General features: G+C 43.4%; 3 protein-coding genes across 7 annotated transcripts in view; 1 reads left to right on the forward strand and 2 right to left on the reverse strand.

The window, feature by feature from the left end:
- fam49bb (family with sequence similarity 49 member Bb) overlaps window positions 1-10605 on the reverse strand; it is a 29366-nt gene extending 18761 nt beyond the window's left edge. Inside the window, exons 1-2 of the mRNA XM_068582255.1 lie at window positions 10465-10605; window positions 2772-2863 (exon numbers count right to left, since the gene is read on the reverse strand). The gene's annotated coding sequence lies outside the window, so the exon portion shown is untranslated. The remainder of the gene's footprint in view (window positions 1-2771; window positions 2864-10464) is intronic.
- Window positions 10606-12028: 1423 nt separating this feature from the next.
- On the forward strand, window positions 12029-13885 carry eef1a1l3 (eukaryotic translation elongation factor 1 alpha 1, like 3). Its single transcript, XM_068581631.1, has 7 exons — window positions 12029-12172; window positions 12260-12439; window positions 12519-12815; window positions 12883-13033; window positions 13115-13371; window positions 13454-13688; window positions 13776-13885. The coding sequence occupies exons 1-7, from the start codon at window positions 12029-12031 to the stop codon at window positions 13883-13885; spliced, it is 1374 nt and encodes a 457-aa protein (XP_068437732.1).
- A 628-nt stretch (window positions 13886-14513) lies between these two features.
- Window positions 14514-23340, reverse strand: part of asap1b (ArfGAP with SH3 domain, ankyrin repeat and PH domain 1b) — a 52789-nt gene continuing 43962 nt past the window's right edge. Inside the window, exons 22-30 of one of the 5 annotated variants that reach the window (XM_068581630.1) lie at window positions 23099-23206; window positions 22077-22305; window positions 19834-19902; window positions 19060-19221; window positions 17511-17589; window positions 17308-17372; window positions 16673-17211; window positions 15993-16115; window positions 14514-15872 (exon numbers count right to left, since the gene is read on the reverse strand). In XM_068581630.1, the coding sequence (XP_068437731.1) occupies window positions 15798-15872; window positions 15993-16115; window positions 16673-17211; window positions 17308-17372; window positions 17511-17589; window positions 19060-19221; window positions 19834-19902; window positions 22077-22305; window positions 23099-23206 (1449 nt within the window). In that variant the 3' untranslated portion in view covers window positions 14514-15797. Of the gene's footprint in view, window positions 15873-15992; window positions 16116-16672; window positions 17212-17307; window positions 17373-17510; window positions 17590-19059; window positions 19903-22076; window positions 22306-23098; window positions 23207-23340 lie in introns of those variants that run through there. The other 4 variants (XM_068581625.1, XM_068581626.1, XM_068581627.1 and 1 more) reach the window with 4 other exon arrangements.

A 23340-nucleotide genomic window follows, 5' to 3' on the forward strand; every position in this document is an offset into this window, starting at 1 on the left:
GGAGGGTTTTTGGATAGGTGATGAGAGTCAGATTGAAGAGTACCAGAGTCTTCATTCAGAAAGAGAGCAGTGCCATCTGGAGGATGAAAGCTGCCCTGCTTAACGGCGGGGGAAAGACCACTCCCTAACCCGTTCTTATCAGCAACACGCCAGCTTCAGGAATGCTTCTGCTGAAATGTACAAATGCAAATGATAAGTGTGTGACAGTTACAGTGGAATGTGTGAGTGGTGAACCATCACTTCGCTGCAGAAAAATAGTAGCAAAGAATATTAATTTCTTACTCAAGGCCACACGTCAGTTTCTTTTTTGATGAGACGCAGCACTGATGCGTGATGCGTGAGCACCATCCAGTGTTCACAGGCAGCCAGTTCAGGGCAAAACGCATCAAATGAACATGACATTTCTGCAGACTTAAACGTTATTGCCATGTTTCATACTAATCTGCCCGACATTAAGGCTTTGTGACACGTAGGTCCGCGGGGGAATGACAGCAGCCTTTTGTGCTCCTTAAGGGAACCCGGGCAGGAAGTAATACAGTGTCAGCCCTCCTGGGGCGTAAATAATAGATAACCCAGGAGAAGCTCGGAGCTTTTAGCTGATAAAACAAGCCACTCTACATATTACACCCACTCAGACACAGCGTCTCAAATTACCTGCTCAGCAGGGGAGGTCAAGAGGGGTCAGATCATCTTCCATATGCTGAGTCATGAGTGGAGCTACTGATATTTCCACATCATTTTATCGGGCTTTTTAAAAAAGGTAAATTGACAATAGACCAAACATAGTACTCCTTGCGGTGCATTTAATGGCAGACTTTTAGATACGGTAAAAGAAAATAACAGACAACTGAAAGAATCGAGGAATCCCTAACTCCAAGAGGTATAAATCTAAAAAAAAACATCAATGTTTTCTGTGCACACGCCATCGCCTGCACAGGTACGGCAGTACCAGGTGTCACCAGCTGAGGGCAGTATTGATCCATTTATGATTGTAAGTGAGACAAGAAAAGCTTCACCTCGGGCTACTATACCACACCTCCCCCTGGCTTAGAGAGCCTAATCCATCCTGTATATATTCACACAAAACTCAGCTCCAGTCTCCATTTGTAAAGGCAGCACATCCACTGCTCCCCTGAACCGCCACAGGGCTGTGTGCAGCGTGCTAACGGAAATAGCATGTCACTCGGGCTATTTTTGTGAAAAGATTTGAATCTTACTAGGGCACCACAGCGGCTTGGCATTAGCCTACACACACACCTCGCTGACTTAGTGATCCTATATGCAAACCACCTGAGGCTTAGCTGTCAAAACGGCACAGCATTCCAGCACCAGAGCTTAGCCGCTCGACTGATAGCCGAGTGTGTCATGGTAACAATCTCCAAGGAGACACGGGAGGAAAATACAACAGGGATGGCGAGACATGCGAGCAGGAGGGGGGGGGGGGGGAATGATGAGAGGTGACTAAAGACAGGAAACAAAACATAAAAAACAATGCGCAGTAAAACTACACATTGCTCAAATATACGAGGCGGAAATGAGAGCAAGATCACTAAACGTTGAACGCCACAATAACCGACTATTAAATAAAAACAAAAAGCAGCTCTTAATCTCGTGTCGGAGCGGTGAACCCGTGCCCTGTAGTTACATAAACACTGTGGCCTTGAGGGAGGACAGGAAGCTGGGAGCACCTACATTACTCAACTCCTTTTTACGGCCCACAATGCAATTCATTTCCTGAGCAAGCGTTGCACACACACACACACACACACACACACACCCACAGCGCGGCACATTAAGACTATAATAGGTATACCGCAGGCGTTGTTGCGTAATGACAGGTCTACTTTGTATCGGTGCACCAAAGCTACTCCAACGGTTTTTTGACCACGTTTTATCAGATACAGTGATGATTGACAATGAAGTCGTGAGTTTACTAACATGGCCGCTTACATCAACCTGGAGAGAAACGGCCTTGAAGGGATTTCACAGGTTTTGAGATGAATTGTAAGTGAATGGTCCTTTCATTATTTTTTTTTTCTTCTTCAGACTGCAGGAGTTTGAGAGACACGGGGCGGGCAGTTCTGGCGAGGCTTGACTCGACGCCAGCTGGGGCACAATGTCCATAGAGAGCGATGTAATATTCAAACTAAAGCCGACAGTGTCCTAGTTAAAAATGCGACCTGTGTCTGTGTTTCTCCTCAGTCTGAAAAAAGGAAGGAGCTTCATTTTTTAATGCACAGCGGCAAAATTAGAATGCAATTCATGCAACCTGTGTTTAGATATTTCCACAAACGGCCCTATGTTGTTTTGTCCTACCTATGCGGAGCATGGAAAACACCACCAGTGGAAGGAAAGCGAGGTTACTGAATGAATAGAGGCTTTTCTCTAACTGGCAGTGGAGTCAAAGTCCTCCAGTGCGCACTACGACCTAAATTAGTTCGAAACAATGGGAGAAATGCACACGTAGCTCAACGTCCAGTATTCTGCCTGATTATTTCATATATAACCTCTTTCAAACATTGACTTAATTCAAATTAAGATCAGATCTGAGTGATGTCCTTGAATAGATATAAACACACAACAATATGTAATGTGGAGAGGAGAATGAAAGCCTTTAGGTTTCTGTAAATCAGACTTCTTTTGACATTTTTCACCATTCAGTGACATTCAAAACACCGAAGAATTCAACAAGAATTCACAAAAAAAACCTGTTTTTTTTCCCCAAAAACTGTCCTTTAAAAACAAGCTCCACTCTTGCGAGGACTTCTTACCCGCAGTGGCGCTGTGAGACGGTCAGTCAGGAGCAGGGAAGCCCAGCCTGGCAGGTGGCCCCGGGTCTCAGTCCTCCACCAGAGGTCAGCCTCTGAAACACGAGTCAACAGGAACAAAACATGGGTGACAATCTGGGACCAGAAAAAAAAAAAAAAAAAGTAGATTTCAGTGTCTTTTGCATACATTAGTTCAAACTGTGGCGTCATTACAGGAAACTGCAGATTTCCAAATCCACTGGAAACGTACATTTACTCTCGTTTGTCTGAAGTATCTGACAGACTGCTCTGACAAAACACCTCTGATGAAACACTGCACGTAATAACACTCACACCATCTGTAGGTACCAATGTAGGTACTCCTTTAAACTAGGGGGGGTAACACAATATAATCACACAAAAAAGGGGAACTGCAGATAATCATGTTAAGTAATCAATAACGGTTGTTCTCATGTTCTACCTTTCTTGTGAAACATGAGCTATTTGCAGAGTTTTTATAAAACATGGAACAATTAGGTTCACATGAAAAAACACACACACACACACACACACACACACACCACTTCCTATTGTGTAACACTTCCTCTGATTCATTTCAAGTTTTCCTCCTGCCAGAGCTCTAAAGCACAGTGACTCAAATCCAGCTCACGTTTTAGGTCTTTTCATTCTAGTTTCTGGCCCAAGCGAGAGCGGGCGGCTCAGTTTGACACGGTCTCTGTGAGCTCCAAGCTCGGTTTTTTTTTTTTACACAAGTCGTTCACGTGACCCGGTTGAGAGAGAGAACGAGCTCAGTGGACTGCGAGCCCGTTAGGACGAAGGCTCGGCGCTCCTCCCCAGGCTGCACACAAGTGCATGGCAGTAGTAGTGGTGTTGGTCATGCATGATAGTGATCCGAAGGGAGAGCCGGTTGGGGGGCGCAAACATGATCGAACAAGACACTGTCGAAAAGAAAAAAAAGGAGGAAACTCAAGCAGACTACATTCTAATAATAATATACACATTTGTCTGAATCTTATCACTCGTTCTGACGGAGCATTTCCTTCATGCAAACTGACCACGGCTTGCTCCTAATCCATTACAGCCGAGTGTCACAGGGGACACTCTGGGTGACATCTGTGTCGGGGGCATCACATGGAGGAGCCGGCTATGCATCACGTCGACAGCTGGGGGCCACGACATACGGCCAAATCCTCCCTTGAATAAGCACACAAGGTTGTAGGGGTTGCGGCGCTTCAGTATTTCAAGAGGGAACTAAAAGGATTCGGTGCGTTTCTCCAGGAAATTAACACAGGCAGCATTATTGGAACGATGGAGTCATGGGCATTAAATCAAGGGTACCGTTTCCGTCATGGAAAAGGTTGGACAGTCAGTGAACGATTATTATTTTGTATTTGGCATTAGTCCTCTTTTAATACCAGAGTTTTGGTTCCTACTCCAATTTCTATATTTACTTTATCTGTTCAAGAAAACAAACCACCAAAAAATACTCTAGATCTAGATACAGTCACACATTTGAGGAAGAGTAACTAAGAATACCCAACAAGGTGCTTTTGTTTATTCAAACAGGGCTTTACAGCTTAGCGGCTCTGGGAGACTTCAACCATTTTATTTAGCTCTCCCTCTATAAAAAAGTGAGGAAAATGCTTTCCAGCATCCTGAATTAAATGTTTTGTTTAATTATTAACAAGGCTGTGGCAAATGACAACACGTCACTACTTTAGGTTTGTGGCTTCTCTCTTTATAGGAGAACTGTCACCCACCTCAGTGCTGCTGCGGGAAAAGACCCACACGATGAGATCATACTGAAGTGGCCCTGCATGAGTAAGTATGTGTGTGTGTGTGAGTGTGTGTGCGAGTGTGTGCCTTCAAGCAACGAGGCATCCACTCGTCTGACGATGAGTTCTTTGTCTTCACAAAAACATGTCAATGAAATAGGGAGCGTGGCGTGGGAGATGAGTAAAGAATTTCATTCAATCCCCTTAAAAAGAATCGCACAACAAAACTTCAATAAACCACACAGCGTGCTCTCTTGTTTACCAAGACAACTGGCGAGATATTGCAATACTCCCGCATGATCAGAGGCAATAAAACAAACTCGGTGTAGTTTTCTGTGAACCAAACGCTCGCTCCCTGCCGTTTCAAAAGGCTTATTTCTCTGGTTTGGAACCGTTGTTCCCAGACACGTGTACAGAAGCTACGTACCAGAAACTTGATTTTTAATGTTTGGTGTACGAGAACAGTTTTTACGAGGCCGCGACACCTCAACAACGCTGCTAATAAGAGGGAGCGGAGCGGCTCAGAGGGGGCGAAGACACATTTAAAATCTGTGCGCTCACATATTCGGTTTGTAGGCAGCAATAAGTCAACATACCGAGTACATTTGTTTGGTTTGAATTAACTCCACCACATGAAGGGGTCAATAACTGCGGGCCGACATGTGTGGGCCTGCTGTGCGCCGGGTGCGCGCTACAGACTGAATCTGACTGTAAAAGCAGGCCGCTGTGGAATCAATAGGATCCATACTGGATGAGGCGCATTGTCCATTTGTCACACGGAAAACACTCAATCACCGGTTTATTTAGTCAAACCTCATTGGGTGTAAATGAAGTGGACAAAATATCAGAAACACCAGGTCAACGGCACCACAGACTACGTACACCTCCAAAAACAACCACAGAGTTAACAAATCAAAAGATTTATTTCAGAACTGTTGTATTAGAACGTAAGAGTACTTTTTTATTTAGTGTAAATGTGATTTTCAAAGCTGAGATAGTACATATCGTGGTTTTATTTCCCTCGGTTAATCCTGCAGTCTAGTTCTCAATGTGAGCTGCACAGCAGAGAGTGTCTTAAACATGGAAGTACTTCTTTTTTTGGATGTGTAAGCGACACTAAACTGCAGCAAGCGAACCCCGGGATAGAAATCAGTCCTCGCGGTGTTTCAACGTCACTGAATGAAACTTCCATTGAGACTCAAGTTACCATGGCAGCTTGTATACTTTCATACATCCAATCCCAAACTCTAGACATGATTTAATGAATGCACACGGTAAGAAAAGCAAGACATGTTTTTTTTGTGGTTATAACACGACGTGAAGATGGCGGTTTGGTGCGGGGGCAGCGCAGCAACAGTTTCAGGCAAAAGCTGAATTTCTAGCACGCTGATCCGCCATCTGTGGCGACACCCTGCTCTGTGTGTCCGCTGACATGGAGGCGGCCTCGTGAGGATCTCATGCCTGCATGCCTGGTTTAACATACTAGACTAAAAACGCCACCATGTTCTTTGGGATTTGATCTTAATAATTTATTGCAATAATTGCTTAATTCCTGTCAAAGGAAAGAAAACCTCCCTGATCTCTACAGTAGAATATCTCTGATTTGAGCCTGGATGGGTATTCTGTGTGTGCGAGTGCGTGTATGTGTGTGTGTGTGTGTGTGTGTGTGTGAGAAAGGTGTGGGGGTGGGGGCACACAAAGTGACAGCTTGTTTTCCTTTTGAGTGGATTATTCATAGCATTATGTTGAGAATTTCTATGCAAAGTCCACTTTGCTTTTGTACCACATTTACTCTGAAGATGCTGCTGCTGCTGCATATGGGACGCAACAAATGAAAGCATCCTGTTGGAGGCCTGCAGGAGGAAAGGAGAAGAAGAAAAAAAAAAAAATACTCCCTCTTCTTATTATGTGCATGCTTAGGGCTTCAGATAAGCCAACATCACAGGATGGAAGTGGAAACGTTGAGAGGAATGCTCGAGTCTACCAGCACAGCCAGTGCTGCAGATGAGAGACTGGCGCGCACACACACACACACACACACACACACACACACGCACACACACAGTATATTACTCGCCACCGCCAAAGGCTACAAACACAAACCATCACAGCTAGGACCTCCACTGCCGAACAATCTTTCTCTGCTTATTTATGTATGTATTTATGCCAGTGTGTGTGTGTGTGTGTGTGTGTGTTAACCAATAAACCGTTAAATTAATCTGTTAGTGGCCTCACAACAGGGGCACTTCATAAGGTCAATGAACACTGATGCAGTCATTAAAACCAGGTACAAACGGCGACTCGCAAATTAAAGCAAGACATTGTTTGTAATATCTGCTCTCTAATAATTCAGCCGTGGAAGGAAGTGGGCAGGCCTTCTTGAGGGGGGTCACGGGCAGCCTTTCATAGTGAGTGACGCATGCAAAGTCATCATTTCAACGATGATTTGCTCATGAACAGGAACAGACATGCAGTGGCAATGGAAGAGGGAGCGTGTGCAGCCAAGAGGCAAACGAGATTACTCCTATAGCGCGGACGAGTACGTGAAAACTATGATTTGTGTGTTCATTCTGAAATGGCACAATTTCCACGCCACCAGACAAAGTGCTGCATTTGTAAGTCAAATGCATTTCAACCCACATTATTTCAAACCGCAACATGAAATGTTTCAGAAACTAAACGATGCTCAAGTCGGGATAATGATGTAAGAGCAGAACGCCGAGCAGGCCGAAACACTTAGAGGAAGTTAATCCAAAGAACTGAACAAACAGCAGAAAGGGATCAATACAGCTCTATTCTGCATGACGCTCAGACCGCAGCACCTGACCTGCTGGCTGCAGAGAGTGTGTGTGTGTGTGTGTGTGCGTGTGTGTGCGTGTGTAACACAGGGCGGTGGATGCAATAACCTGAGCACTTTAACATGACGCCGACAGATTTCTAAATCTGAAATCTTGTGGTTGTTTTCTGAAGCTGCTGTCGATTGCGCTGCATTGCACGAGTGCTGGTGTTTCAACCTACATGGGCACTGAATTAAAAAAAAGGGGGAGCTCAATTGGTTCAATCACACAGTCTGACTGCGGTGAATCATTTTCCATTTTAAATAAGAGAGAAGTCGTCGTGCAGCGGATAGTATGAGAAGTATTAAAGTCTGTCAAGGCTGCCTGAGATGTCACAACAACACAGCAAAACCACACAATGGTGCACACAACACAACAACTCCACTAGACACGATATTTTAGCATGAGTGCTGCCGGAAATACAATAAACAGTCCAACCGTCAGCACGAGACTCATACCGAGAATAACTGCAGTAACCCAACCTGAAGCCAGCCGCTCGGTGGCTCTGGGTGTGTTCAAGGGAGCAGGGGGGTTGCAAAGAGGGGTCTGGACCCCTTGGCGACTTTGTGACATTCCAATGAAGTCAACAATATTCCTAATGAGATGAAGTCCAATTGGTTTTACTCTAATGTACAGACAGTTTACTTCTAAATGAACAATATTTTTTCTAGAATGATGAAGTGTAAATCTGTCTGACATTCAAACGTCAGAGCAACTTTGCCCTTAAAGGTCACTCATTGGGAGGACTCCTGGAAAAATGCTAAATTATTTACATTAATTACCATTACACAGACTCCGCCCTCAGCTACAGTAGCTACAATACAGCTTCCTCACAGGGCCTTGCATGAGCACAATGAAAGTCTACTTCAAATCAGATTCAACACATCTCAGCTTCTATTGTTATTTAAGTTGCCATAATGCAAACATTGGTGTAAAGCATTGACAAAAGCCTTAGCTAATGTCAACAATATCCTCAAGTAGGAAAAAGACTGAGAGTCAAAAGGTTCATGACAAGATTATAGACAGATTATAACTAAATAGTGACACGTAAAAGATTTTAAAAAAGAATCCTTTTAATACGGAGGGCTTCTAATGTTTGCATGACAAATGTTGCAGTATCCAATACATGTTTAATTTCTTGGAACGGTTCATGCCTCTACCTGCATTAGACTGGGATTCATGTGCCAAATGAGCCGGATTCTCAGTTCATGCTTGTTCCACTCCCAAAAAAAAACAAAAAACCTCCACCAGTTACTTCCGTTAACACCAGATCTTACTTTCTTTTCGCAAGTCGTCTCTTCTCTTCACTTCACTTTTGCAATCCTAGTCTCTGTTGCTGCAACTTTTACATGCAAAACATGGAAGATTTGGCCGTAGACATCTAGTATCCTCTCATCTCCTCACACTGGTGCAGAAAGAGCATGAGACGTGTCGTACCATGTCTCGCAGTCCTCCAACTGAGGCACTAGTCAGGTATTTGCCATGTCTTTTCCAGAACACACGTACAAGTCGACACCTACTCTGACTACGAGAGCAGCCATTTGCATCCATCTGTTACAGAACACAGAGAAAGGTGATACTTCCTTCTTTCAAAATTTGCAGTGGCAGATATAAGGAAGCCACATTGCAAAAGAGGACAACTAAAATAACCTCGAGGCACGTTATCTCACACAGCAATCCTGGGTTGGCCCGGACACACTGAGACCGTTTCACACTGGCTTGCTGGTTTTATGACGCATAAAAGTGCATCATACCATGAACAGAAATTCACCAGCAGTCTCTTCTCCACTAAAAACTAATTCTTTGGTGTCATTAAGAGTTAATGGTCCCAGTATACGCCTCTGAACTCTCCAGTCTCATGTGTCACTGGCCGTAGGGTAGAACAATTGGCCCAATTTCCCCAAGCAGGGACCGTGAGACATTTGAGACTAATTTAATGTAGACGTTGCGTCACAACCACAACAGAGTTGCACTTGCCGAACACACCATCAAATCCGGCTTTCCGGAACGTTTCACTTCCACTTTCAGAACCTTTGCGGACACTGGACGGAAAGAAAACAACATACACTGATGCAAAGAGAAAACTTTGATACTTTCAAATGAAATTACAGTGACGGGTTGCACAGTGAACTTCCAGATCCCAGATTAAGTTTCAAAGTATGCATGCTTGAATATTTTCCATTTCATACAACTTTATGCTACATTTAAGAGAAATTATATATTGCAATAATGTGACACTACATCTATTTGACACTTAAAAAAAAAAAGAGTATACAACCTGATTTATTACTATGTGGTAAATTAAACTACCATACAGTATATACAACTTTTAAAAATGAGACAAGCAGCAATAATAAATTACTTTAAGTAAATAAAACTGACAGTACTTTTGCACTTTTATTGAATTTGAGAGTTTGCTTTCAGGATTTCAGGGGTAATTTTACATGATGGTACTGCTACAACTAGGACCACGGTTTGGAAACCTGTGCCATTTCTTATTCTTATAATAATGCATTGATGAGAATGAAAATCATTAGAGACAAACCAGCTCTAACCAGCTGTCAGTGCGTGCATTTCCTTTAATGGTGCATGCATCCTACTGCCTGGAAGCGAGCAGTCTCAACCCGAGCCACTCGGTTCGTTTATAACGGAAAACATTACCTGTCTCTCTCGTGTAGTCGAGGGCAAACACACCTGAGAAAGCTCAGCGATAAATGGGTCGAGCAGCAGCCAGTGCCTGTGGTACAATGTGGAGAGATCTAGCTTCTACCTAGAGACCGTTGTTCTGAAAGGGTGGAAGTTAACGGAGCATCGAGGATGTAACTTTAAAAATAAAATAAAAACACAAAAACACACAATTTCCACCGCTGTATTTGTATTTTACAGTAACTTTCAAACGCGTGTGTCTGATTTTCGCCGGACACGTTTATGATTCATAACTAATTTTACCTCCCGGGGAACAAATTTAACACTCAAAACAAGCCAGACTGTATGGCAACCGGTGGGCAGTGAAGGTGGTTAATGGAGAGGACAGGAGAAATGGCGACATAAAGTAGTATTTGTCTCTTTTTCTTTTTTTTTTACCTTGATGTCCGTGAGAGGAAAACCCCGGAGTCGACGTCTGGATACCACGCTAGAAAGCGAGCGGTACGGACTGGAAGAAGAAGAAGAAAAGCGATTTGCTGTCGCTGTTTCCGGGTTGGTTACTAAGCGTCACTGTGGCCGTCAAACGAGAGGGGAGCTCGGTTTGCTCACCTTCTGTGCGCGGAGGTGGAAAGTACAAACCTTGACTCCTTAACTGAAAGATAGACCCGCCCGGGCATAAGAGACCCGTTGAGGTATTTTAACGCCGGCTTCCATCAGATTACAACTGAGCTATTAAAACATCTCACACAACAGCTTTAATTAGGACTTTTGCTTGAATAGGTTTATGTTTAACAGGTTGTTCAACGTTTATTCACTCTACCGAAGTGCCCTTGATCAAAAAGCTGATATAAACATTAAAGAGGCCGTAGGGGGCGCTAATGTGCCATCTGACCCTGCACTTTGACCCTAGAGTGAGTCGCCTCAAACCACTGGATCGTTTTATTTTAAGAAAAGGTTTACCTAAGTATTTAAAATCCATGCTACTTGGAAAAAAAGAAGAAAAATGTTACTTTGCAGATTTAGACTAGTGAAAAAATATATTATCAGCGCCATAGTTTAAGAAACCCAGCTGTCTATAAAGTAATTACAAATAAAGTCATTACAAATAGCTCAACCTTGACCAGCTGCAATATTAAAGTGAGGAATTCATCATTAATTATAATACAGCAGTAATATATATTTTTTCCTGGCCATCCTGCATAATGTGTACTTTTTGATGCATTTTATTTTGTATAAGAGTGTGAATGCAGGACCTTAACTGGTGACGGAGTATTTCTACACTGTGGTATTTCTGCTTTTGCTCAAGTTCTGTATCTCAAAACCTCTTCAAATAAAGACATTTAAAGTGAGTGAACATTGGTACATCTCACTTTGAATCATTTTCTCACTTTGAACGTTAAGAAGATTAAACAATGTACTAGAGGGCATCCTCCTCCAATCTGTAGGTTGTTGACTTTGTAGCACAATGGGGGATGGTGTGACTTATCTATATTTAGCTCTTTGTTTTCCTATTTTCTAGGCACGTCTATATCTTTAATATTAATTTTAATTGCCTGTCAGCTATTTTCCCCTCATGCTTTGTGGCCAGTCAGGATTTCTTTGCCATATAAGGAGAGCTTACAGCAAAGCCTGCCATCTCTAAATGACACACCTGTTTGTAATTTCAGATCGTTAGTGATCCAACTGACTGTAATGGACTATTGCTGCACATTCATAAAACATAACACCTGTGAGCATCTAATCACTTTGGTGTTTAAACTAGTCTAATATTCAGCAGTGTCAAATATTCAGCTTTTTACCAAACATGCATCAGCCAGCTAATTAAGCCTAATCAAGCAGCACACCTGCCTTCAATCATGTGTCCTGTGGGGCCAGGTGGTGCATATAAAGCCACACCACAGTCTCTGTTCCTCATTCATCCAAAGGAAGACTTTGGAAGGGTGATAATTTCATCTCAGAAGACTGCGGCTGATTTAATTGTTTGACGAACCCGGCTTCAGCGATGGTGAAGGAGAAGATTCACATCAACATGGTGATCATTGGTCACGTCGACAGCGGCAAGTCGACCACCACCGGTCACCTTGTCTACAAGTGTGGAGGCATCGACCAGAGGAAACTGGAAAAGTTTGAGAAGGCTGCAGCACAGGTGAGAAAAAAGTGGAGGAAACCCTCATCCTGTAAAATGCGACGGAAATGTTGAACACCAGTGTAAATAGTTTATGTTCTCTTGCAGATGGGGAAGAGTTCCTTTAAATTTGCCTGGGTGCTGGACAAACTTAAAGCTGAGCGTGAGCGAGGCATCTCCATTGATATATCGCTGCTGAAATTCAGCACACAGAAATACTCAATGACTATAATTGATGCTCCTGGTCACCGTGACTTCATTAAAAACATGATAACTGGGACGTCACAGGTAAGCGGCCTTGAAATTCAGCTCTTTTTGTCTCCTTGTACATTGTTTCTCACCTAACCTATATCTTTGTCCTTTCCAGGCTGATGTTGCCCTCCTGGTGGTCTCTGCAGCTAAAGGAGAGTTTGAGGCCGGCGTGTCGCGAAGCGGTCAGACCAGAGAGCACGCCTTGCTGGCCTACACGCTGGGGGTCAAGCAGATCATTGTCTGTGTGAACAAGATGGATGTGACTGAACCCCCTTACTGCCAGAAACGCTTCGACGAGGTGGTCCGAGGCGTCAGCGGCTTCCTCAAGAAGATCGGCTACAACTCAAAGACCGTGCCCTTTGTTCCCATATCTGGCTGGACTGGGGAGAACATGATCACTGCCACTCAGAGGGTAAATATGAGGGGTTGAAGGTAAAATGCAAACCTTTTGAACAAAACTTTTTTTTTTTCTTCTACAGATGCCTTGGTTCCAAGGATGGAAATCCAGACGCAAGGAAGGGCACGCAAGTGGGAGAACTCTGCTAGAAGTCCTGGACTCTATTCAGCCACCAGTGCGCAGCACCAACAAGCCCCTACGACTACCTCTGCAGGACGTCTACAAAATTGGAGGTGAGAAATCATGAGCAAAGTTAATTTAATAAAGACTATACATGCAAAAGACATTTTAATGACTTTCATTGTCCTTTTCAGGAGTTGGGACCGTGCCAGTGGGTAAGATTGAAACCGGCATCCTCAAACCCGGCATGACCCTCATGTTCTCCCCTGCCAAGATCACTGCTGAGGTGAAGTCCATTGAGATGCACCACCAGGGGCTGGAGGCCGCTCTGCCCGGACACAATGTTGGCTTCAACATTAAGAACGTGTCCGTGAAGAACCTTCGGCGGGGCGACGTAGCTGGCAACGCCCAGCAGGACCCTCCATCAGATGTCAGCAGCTTTGAAGCTCAGGTTGGTTTGAGCTTTTGACGTGCAACTTAACATTGTAGCGGCCCATCTGTGCCGTTTTCATACATTTATTTCTCGTCTTCAGGTGATAATCCTGAACCATCCAGGGAAGGTCAAAGCCGGCTACTCTCCGGTCCTGGACTGCCACACCGCCCATGTGACCTGTCGCTTTGCTGAGCTGAAGGAGAAGATCGACCGGCGCACCGGCAACAAACTGCAGGACAATCCACAGATACTGATGTCTGGAGACGCTGCAACAGTCAAACTGGTTCCCATTAAGCCCATGTGTGTGGAGAGCTTCTTCACATACGCTCCCTTAGGTAACACATCCACCACTTCAGTCTAATGTCTTCAGGTACTAAACGACTTCTGCAGAGTTTTAGTTAACTTGTGTTGTGATTTTTAAGGTCGCTTTGCAGCAAGAGACCTGAAGCAGACGGTCGCTGTTGGCGTCATCAAGTCGGTGCAGAAGGACAGAGGGTCAACCCTTCCCCACAAAGCTCAAGTGTGTAAATAGTTTGGTTTTTACCAGTAAAGCCTGGTATACCTGCTTTATGAACAGTTTTATTTTGTAAATTGCTAATATTGTTTGTTGTGACCCAAGTATTTATGTTTGACTATTCCTGTGTTAATGTTGGAATCCAAAAGCCTCTGTAGAACAGACTGGTAAACTTTGGTTGTCATTTGTTGAGATAACAAAATAAAGAATTATTTGAACTTTCTGTCTTAAGCTTTAACTTTTTTTTTTTTTTTTGGGATACCACTGCAAGATGTAAGGGTTTGAAATGGGAGGAAGCCTTTCACATTGTGCTCCAGCGGCCCTAATGTTTTGCTTTTAGAGTGATCTTTACTCTTAACCAATAATATACAACATCTCCAGTGTTTTTTGATGTCACTATTAAAATACAGAAGTTGAAGATGTTCTTAGTTTGTATGCAGCTTTGCCCAAGTTTAGAAAGTTATACTTTGAGGCAGTTGGGTAAAATAAACTGGCTTGGCCCCAATGGCCATTGCACAAGTCATATCAACCTATCACATGGTTATTTTAATGCAAATTAACATTTCTCTAGACAAATGCACTGCTGCGTAACACTCTTGCTAGAAACTGATCATGGTGGCAAAAGGGATGAAGCAAGAGAGCAGGCTCAGTTAAGTACAGCACTTTAATGATACAATGGGTTGATGGGTTTGTTCCTTAACATGGGGTAGGGGACTGCAAGTCAGTGAGGACTGGGGGTGAAAATACATCGGCTCAAGCCTTTTACAAAGTCCACCGTTCTAAAAGACATCTCTGGTTCACAGGCAAACCTGGAAATGTACAGGATCCAGTAACATGGAATGATATTACATGACTCAAACAATATTTCAAGCTCATAAGGTTATTTTTTTTTTTTACAAGACACTGAATTGTGAACAAAGGTTAACGTGAAATTTCTGCCAGAAAATCAAGTTATTGCTAAGACGTCCTTGAGTTTCCTGTACTTGTCGTTTTAATAGTGGCTTTAACAGGATGCTTATACTTTACGTCCTGCTTCATAGTGGCTCTTCAAACCCTGAGGTGAGCGTCTTTGAACGCAGCACTCCACTCAATTCCAGTCATTGTTACACCACGCACAGAGAAGGTCAAAGGACTGTGGCGATGGCGTCGAGTTCACAAACAGAGCTGCGTACATACAGTGAACACTGTAACGAGGAGTAAATTAGTGACCTACAGTGAACCACAGGCGTTGATATTCCACCACAGTAGCAGCAGGTTTTTCTATACTGTAAAACAACCATAATACGTGTACACACAAAGCAAGCAAGAACAAGGAGTACATTTAATGTTTTTCATCTCGGGAGGGAGGGGGAAGAAGATCAGTGGGAGACTCCAGCCTCTTCGGTCGACTATGGTGGCAAACAGGGATGCAAGAGACAAATAGTGACATGACCTATTTCACATTCCAATTCGTATTTGTCCTTCCAGAAATATAAGCTGATAATCACTTGAGGGCCAGTAAAATCAATACAGATAAAATTCAAAGTCTGCCGCCCTGACTGTTTAATCAGACCGGCAGAGAGAGAGAGCAATGGTACATGTTTTGTACAATAAAACATGTATATACACTCACACACAAATATATATATTTACATACATATATACACAGTAACAGCATAAACATAGACTTTAGGTAAGTGCTAGGGTTTTGAGAGTGGCTTCGTCACAGCCGTGCTATAGGGTTAAGATAATACTGGTAAAGGAAGAATACACACATTCTTTGTACAGCATGGATGAGGCCTCCATGGCTCGATGAGCCGTCTCGGGTTTCTTCTTGGTCGTTTTTTTTCTTCTTCTTTTAGGACACTTGTCGTGTGACAAGAGGTGTTATGATCGCTATTTACAGGACCTCCCAATGTAGGGAGAGGCGTAGTGCAAGTCTCTCCGACTGTCAGTCACTCAGGATGTGCACAAAAGACATGGGGAACACCCCTTTTCTGTCCGGTTCTCCTTCAATGTGCCCGATCTGGAAGTGGAAAGAGAACATGTGAGGAAAAAATAAATAAAGTGGCATTCAGGGTTTCTTTTTTTCCCCTTTAGAGGGTTAAAAAAACCTACAATAAAAGAGTATTGAAGCTGGACTCACCCACCACTCCTGGTCCTCTTCTCCTGTAACTATAATCACCTCTCCTTCAACAAAAGTCAGTTCGTCATCATTGTCAGCCTGGCAGTCGTAGATCGTCTTCACCCGGCGGGTTTTGCTCTTCCCCTGGACAAGAAAATAAAGTTAACAAACACGTTGCGCTTAGTCCAGGAATACTTATTTCAAGAAAGAGACCTGGCAGGAAAAGCAACAAAAATCACAGAAAAGCTCAAGTGAGTTCTCTGTGTGACCACCGGGACATGACCCTGTGGATATGTAGGAACATTGCATCCTCTTGGACCACTGTCGATGCGATTCCTTCCTCAGGTAACTTTCTAGTGTATTTCAAGTGAGGAAAATGTGGAAATATAACCTAAAAGCAACTAACTATGCAAGACAGAGCTGTAGAAATGACTGATACAACACAGGAGGAGAAAAATAAAATCCCAAAGTTAAAACAAACTTGGCTTCAATGGCGTATTGCATCACATGTATTACATTTATAGGAGATGGACTGACTAGTTGATCTAAGATGTACAAAACACTAAATTGCAGAACAGAAAAATATATGTATATTTATAAGAGCAGTTTAGTAAAACAGACATTGAAAAAGACAATATGCTTCTGAAAGCACGTTTATTAAGACCTTAAAAACGAGAACTGAAGGGTAAGCATGTTCATACCGTGTTGATCTTCCTCGGGAGGGGCACCGGTGTCTCCGCAGTCCCCGCTGGGGTCCCATTGGTGTCTTCGGCGGCTTGTGGGGTGGGGGTCCCTATGTTGGCTTGCTGGTTCGGTGAAGGTGAGTCTTGAGGCGGAGGCTGAGGCTGCGTTTGAGGCGGAGGCGGCGGTTGCGTTTGAGGCCTTTGCAAAGTCTCTCCGTGGGGCGGCCTGGGAGAGGGCTCGGCCGGTCCGGGTTTGGGGGGGATGTCGGCGAGGTGAGGCTTGGGAGGCAGGTCTTTGAGCTGGGGCTTGGGAGGCAGGTCGCCCAGCTGAGGTTTCGGGGGGAGGTCCGACAGCTGCGGCTTCGGTGGAAGTTCTCCGGGTTTAGGAGGGTGTTCAGACGGCTGCGGCTTGGGGGGCAGGTCTCCCGGCTGAGGCCTTTCCGCCAGGGGAGCCTTGTGCGGGGTGTCGGTCGCTGGCGGGGACTTCTGGAAGACCTCTGGAGGGAGGCTGGACTTATCCATAGACGGGTGTATGGTGTCAATCTTCCGCAAAGCCACTGGAGAGAGAGAGAGAGAGAGAGAGCAGCAGATCGTTACTGGATGAAATCAATTCAACAGAAAGCATCAGAAGGAAAAGCGGACGAAGACGGTACCTTTCTGAGGTAGTTTGGGAAGAACCCTTGGACCAAGTGTAGACTTTGTGTTGGCTGAAGTAGTGCTGCGGAAATATTGTTAAATCAAGTTACATGAAAATCTGAATCCAAGAAGATGCTCGTATCATCGCCTGGAATGTATTTATACATTATATTTTATCAAGCCGATTAAGCTGTGATTTTCTCTTCTTCTTTTTTTCTACCTTTGCTGCTGAGGAATCCCTTCAAACTTGTTAGAAACAGGAGACATCTTGCTGGCAGGAGGAGGGGTGGAGTCGCTTCCTAAAACATTGACATCGATGACGACACAGATCACTCGACACCATAACAGAGCACTCAACAAGAGATGCGTTTAATGTAAATGTGGAAATAACATGCTGTGATGGTTAAATAAAAAGAATTAAAAGGGAGGCGTCATCTGGCTGAGCTTTCTACGAGCCCCTTAAATAGAGGTTGTGCAATAAAGTGTCATCATTATAGTTAGCGATCGGGTGTCGCTGTGCGGCTGACACAGACTGCACAAAACACCACAGAAGACAAATGATAAGCAGTGGAACAACAGTAAAAATACACAGTAAAATACACAGAACAGCAGACTGCAGGTAAGATGGCTGAGGTGTGATTGTCTTCTTCTGTGTCCAAGTGGTGGTTACAAGGTAACTTTTCTTATTTAGTGCAGATCAACCAAACAAAAGGATGCTTTCATCAGACTCATGGACGTCTCTTTGTGCAGTTTGGAAGCATTTTAACTGGTGAACTCAGCTTAACTTGTTGATATTTAATGATTTAAATTGTCTCTCTAAAGTAAAGTATAACATTTTCCAGTTAGATGTTCACTATTCAAGGCAGTAGAACTCAAATGTATTGAAAACACTGCTATAAAGTCAATGCACATTGTTTTTAACCCTCACACGACCAACCATCCATCACTTAAGCTGAGGGTTCAACACGTTTCAGAAGAGAAAAGGAAAAAGCTCAAACTGTGTTATTTATTCATTATTGATCAATATTATTTTATAGATTGTATCGTGTTTTGTATCGTTGTGTTTTTCTGTGTCAAAGCTGCTCATAACTAATTGACCCTCGCTGGGATTAATACAGTCTGAATTTGAAAAAAGAAATTAAATACTGGCGATTACATGAAGCCGTAACTTTTCTGAAATATTATTTAATTAATTAATAGCTTGAGAAGCTAAAGTTTCAAATATAGTAAAAACAAAAAAATGCATTGTACATGTTAATTGATTGACAAGTGATCAGGAACTATTTTGATAAACAATTAAACGTTAAAATCTAAAGTTCCAGCTTTTCAAGTGTGATAATTTGCTGTTTTTCTTTTGTCATGTGATCGTAAACTGAATAATCAAACAACTCAAATATACATGGAAAAATAAATGTGGCCTTCTTTCGACCAAATGATTAAGAAAATACCAAAATAGTCCATAGTTTAAATAAATGATACCTGATGAGTCAGACTAGCTTTAAACTGCACAAAGAGAAACAAAAAGGCCTCCGCTGGTCTGCACGACTAAATGGAAAAACCTCAAGAAATCTCTAAAACATTTGAAAATTCAATGTTAATCATTCGAAATTTGATGAATTGTCTCAACTGAAGTTTCTCTTTTAAGCTTTTTCTGCACCCGTTGTTTAATTATTTTTTTAAAAAACTTTTTAAAAATGCAATTTTGCACGCTGATAGTATCGGAGCCGAGTGAAAGCAGCTCTACATTCTGCCGTGTGCTTGAGTCTCACCCCCAGTCAAGCCCCCTTTACTGTGTGGACTGTGAGAGAGCGGGCTGGGTGGGTCAGACAGGGTGCGTTTGTGTCCAGGAGGTGGGGGCGGAGGTCTCTTCTTGGACAGGGTGGAGCTGCCTCCCGGTGTGAGTGTAGAGGGAGGGCCAGATGGGGGAGGAGCTGGAGGAGCGATACATAAAACACATGAGGTGATGCGGCCCCCCAAAACGTCATTCTGTTAGCCCCCACCCGCCCCAAAAAAAAAACCCAGAGAGAGGATAATGAAGCGTGGACAGGAGAGGAGGAGCAAGTAGAACAACATACCGGCAGAACAAATACACAACGGAAAGGTTTGAATACTGAAAAGGGACACTGTGATTTGGGATGCGGGCTTTTTTTTCTTCCGGTGTCTCTGCTCTGTGAATTTGTTCATGAATAGGCTTTGTTTGTGTCTAATGGGACCCCAAAAGCACCAAACGTTCCCTAATATAGAGAAATGTAGGGTGAAAACAGCGAATAGAGAGCTCAGCCAGAGAGGAATCAGCTGTGGTTGAAGGGTTTACAGCTCGAGGATGGTGGGATGTGATTCCAGAGAGACAAAAAAATCCATGTAGGCGAGAAATAATCAGCTGGAGAATCAGCTGGCCTACATGGTCCCCATTGTTTTAAATAAACCACCATCACCCTGCGGATCTGAGCTGTAAAAGGAGGACACAACTGAAGGGATAGGTGTATAGTGTATGGGGGCACACAGCCGAGTAAAGGGGAGAAACGTAAAACCAGGATATTCACTGATGTATGGTCGAGTGCCAGCCAGTGTGGCGTAGTGCGAATGAGAGCCGAGGAATGCCAAGTGTGGAGCTGAAAGAATAGAGAAACAAAAAAGAGAAAGAAAAGAGAGCGAGATGAGGAGTGTGGGAGAGAATCTACAGTATGGCAGTCTTAAAAAGAGCTGCTCCCACACACTGTAAAATAACAAGATGAAATCGTATCAGTGGAGAACAAAAAACAAGAAGGAAAAAAAAGGAGGAAAAATGGCGCAAAGTTCAGCACCCGCTGAGAGAGAGAGCGCTTATGCTAGATGTAAGTCTGTCATTTAGCTTCTTATTCAGGCTTTTCATCTTATTTTTAACTACATAAAATGTGTTTCCAGTCCTATTTCTTTTAAATAATGTAAGGTTTAAACTCTTATAACATCTTTAATGGTCTTTTTTATATCTTTAACCGACCTCTCTCAAGTCACGGAAACAAAAATGGTTCCTTTATTTCCACGTTTTCTACGCGGTTTTTCAAATGATCAGGATGCAGACTCATTTTTCCTGCACTTCAGTCTTTTAGCATTTTGTCATATATGAAGCTATGAAGGTAGATTTGTGTCTTTTTTACCCGAGCAAATTTCTTGTTTGGAATTAAATTATCTCCAAATCTTTGCTCTCAATTAAAAAAATTGTCTAAAAAAACAAAAAAAAAACAACGCTCTCAAAACTAAAATTAGCTAAAAAAAAAAAAAAATTTAAAAAAAAATGCTCTTAAAAAAAAAAAACCTTGAAAAAAATAAAAGCTTTCCAAAAAAAAAATTGGCTAAAAAAAAAAAAAAGAAAAAAAAATGCTCTGAAAACTAATTTTTGCTCCAAAAAAAATTGGCTAAAAAAAAAAAAAAAAAACACTCCAAAAAAATTTGGGGCGAAAAAGAAATGTTTTTTTTTTAAAGCAACTTTTTTTGGGAAAGCGTTTTTTTTTTTTTGGAGCAATTTTTGAAATTGAGAGCAAAGATTTGGAGATAATTTACTTCCAAACAAGACATTTGCTCGGGTAAAAAAAGACACAAATCTACCTTCATATGAAGCTAGCCCGCGCGTTATCAAGACCATGTTCTAGGGTCGTCGTTTTTTAAAGCGACTCAGCTATAAACACGAACAGCTGCAGAGAGAGAGAGAGAGAGAGAGAGAGTCCGTGTTAATCAGCGAGATAAAAATCTGCCAGCGACAGTCGTCATTCCAGCCAACGAAACCAACGCCTGCCAGCTCGTAGCGAGGAGCCAACTTTTGTTCCCGTCTGTGTGAAAGCAGAGGCCGGCGGTTATTCTGCCGCGTCGTTGTCATCGTTAACTGCTCCGTGTGCGGGGACAGAAAGCTCGACAGGCGCAGCGACGGTAACTCACGGGTTCAATTGAAACAACTGGGAAAACAAGTGACATTTGACAACTCTTGTTTGAAGAAAAACAAGCTCCAAAAAGCTCAATAATGGAATAAAAATGACTTGTGGAGATGGATGTTTTTTGCAGTGTCGGCTTTTTTGACGTCCTGGACCTCGTGTGCTGAAGCCGTGTGTTGGTGCGTGGAACCCCCTCCGCAGAAGACGTGTTATCTTTAATTTCAAAATACTGCGGAGACAGCGCCGCGCCCACGGTGCACCCTGGGTAGAGCATGTCGAGGATAATGATGAAGTCTGCATCTCGCTTACTGCTCTCACGGGCCCCCGACGAACCATCGACACCCTTCCCCTCCCCTGCAGCCGTGTTTACGGTGTAAGCAATCTTAACGACGCCTGCATCCCGCCCTCTGATTCGCGTGTTGACAAATTGCATTCCACTGCAGGGATGGCGTGCGAGTGTGTGTGTGTGTGTGTGTGTGTGTGTGTGTGTGTGTATGTGTGTGTGAACTGACTGACAGTGCAAAGAAGGAGAAAAAAAGTGATTACGAAGCGTTCATCTGCAGCTAATCCGGTCCTGGATGTAATCAAACATTAACTCGACACAATAAAGTACACTTTCAAACACCAAGCTTCCCTCGACAGACTAAGGCAGAATCAGAGATATGTTGCACATCTAAATTTTAACCCTGGATTAGTTAAACTAGCTTAAACCAGGGTTAAAACAGGATCAATGTCGGCCATGATGGATTCCGACGAAATTTAAACAAATTCACAAAGAACGTTTAACAAATACGGAACTACACAACCCTAAATAAACTGGAAAAAACTGCAAATGTCGTCGGTACGCGGTCCCAAAAGCACTCGGAGCGGGCCGGTCTGACCTTTGCCCTGGTTCCTCGGTGGCAGCGGCGGCCCGTCGGCCACGGGGGAGGAGGTGAGGTCGGTGGAGGCGCTGTACATCTGGTTGGTGAAGGCGCTGTAGGACAGACGCTGCTGCTTGTCCCTCTGGCTGATGAAGCCCGGCAGGGAGAGCTTGTCGTGGGGAGAGAGGCTGGAGGAGTGGCAGAAGCTCTGAGGCCTCGGGGAGCGGTCCTTCTTGATGGGACTGGGCTGCAGAGGGACACGGGACAGCTGAGACAGAGCCGGCATCGGACAGGAACGAGTCGCAGCGCTTTAAATTCTGCAGAGACGACGGCGTCACCTGAGATGCAGATGCTTTCAGGGAACAGTTTTAACGAGCAAATCATCAGATCTGTGTACTGGCAAGTGTTTCCTCTTCAGTCAGCCACCTCATTCACTACTTTAGGCTCTATTTTCAAGGCCGGGGTGCAGGATGGTGTATTGATGCTACTTTAAGAAGAAAACATTGATATATCGGCTTCAACCAAGAATTTCTGTCACTACTTGTATATAACAATTTGGCTGATAGTCAATATCAATGTTTTTTGTTAGTTAAATTGTGTTCAGTTTGAGCAAAAATGTGAAAATAGATGAATAATTTCAGCTTTACTGGAAGCATCTTAATATGCCATCTTACTTTGGCAAGTTGCTATAATACATTTGATCATTTAAACAAACAAAAAAGATGCTTAAAAACTGAGGAATAAGGAATAAGAAAAAGAAAGAACATTACAGTCAACCTACAGGCGTCAACCCATCAACTACAGCAACATGACAATGAGGAGGATACTCAAAATGGCTGTTTTTCTGTAGCTGTAGGTACATTAATAGCAGCCATTTCAAAAGTGTTATAGAGTCAAACCACCGAGCTCGAGAGCAACACGGCCTCAGCCTGACTCTAAAGCAGTTTTTATTATTAGATTCAACGGCGCGGTGTGGCGGCGTGATGAGAACCCGACTGAATTCAAGCTTCATCCAACTGAACGAGACGCTCCGTCCGAACCTTATCGTCGAGGTCGTCGTCGCTCTCGTCCATCTCCTCCAGTCGGAGGCTCCACTCGTACTCCACATGGATGTGGGGGTTGAACTTCCCCTCTGCAGCCTGCACCAGCTGACACACACACACACACGCGCGCGCGTTACACACATGAATATAGACACTATCCAAAAACCATTTTCAGTCAAATCAACCAGCAACAAGATAAAAAGGCGTGACATTAAATTATCTGCCAATATAAAAATCTA

Source organism: Clinocottus analis, unplaced genomic scaffold (assembly GCF_023055335.1).
Source record: "Clinocottus analis isolate CAN_PGR_092001 unplaced genomic scaffold, fCliAna1.0.p SCAF_18, whole genome shotgun sequence".
Lineage (NCBI taxonomy): Eukaryota > Metazoa > Chordata > Actinopteri > Perciformes > Cottidae > Clinocottus > Clinocottus analis.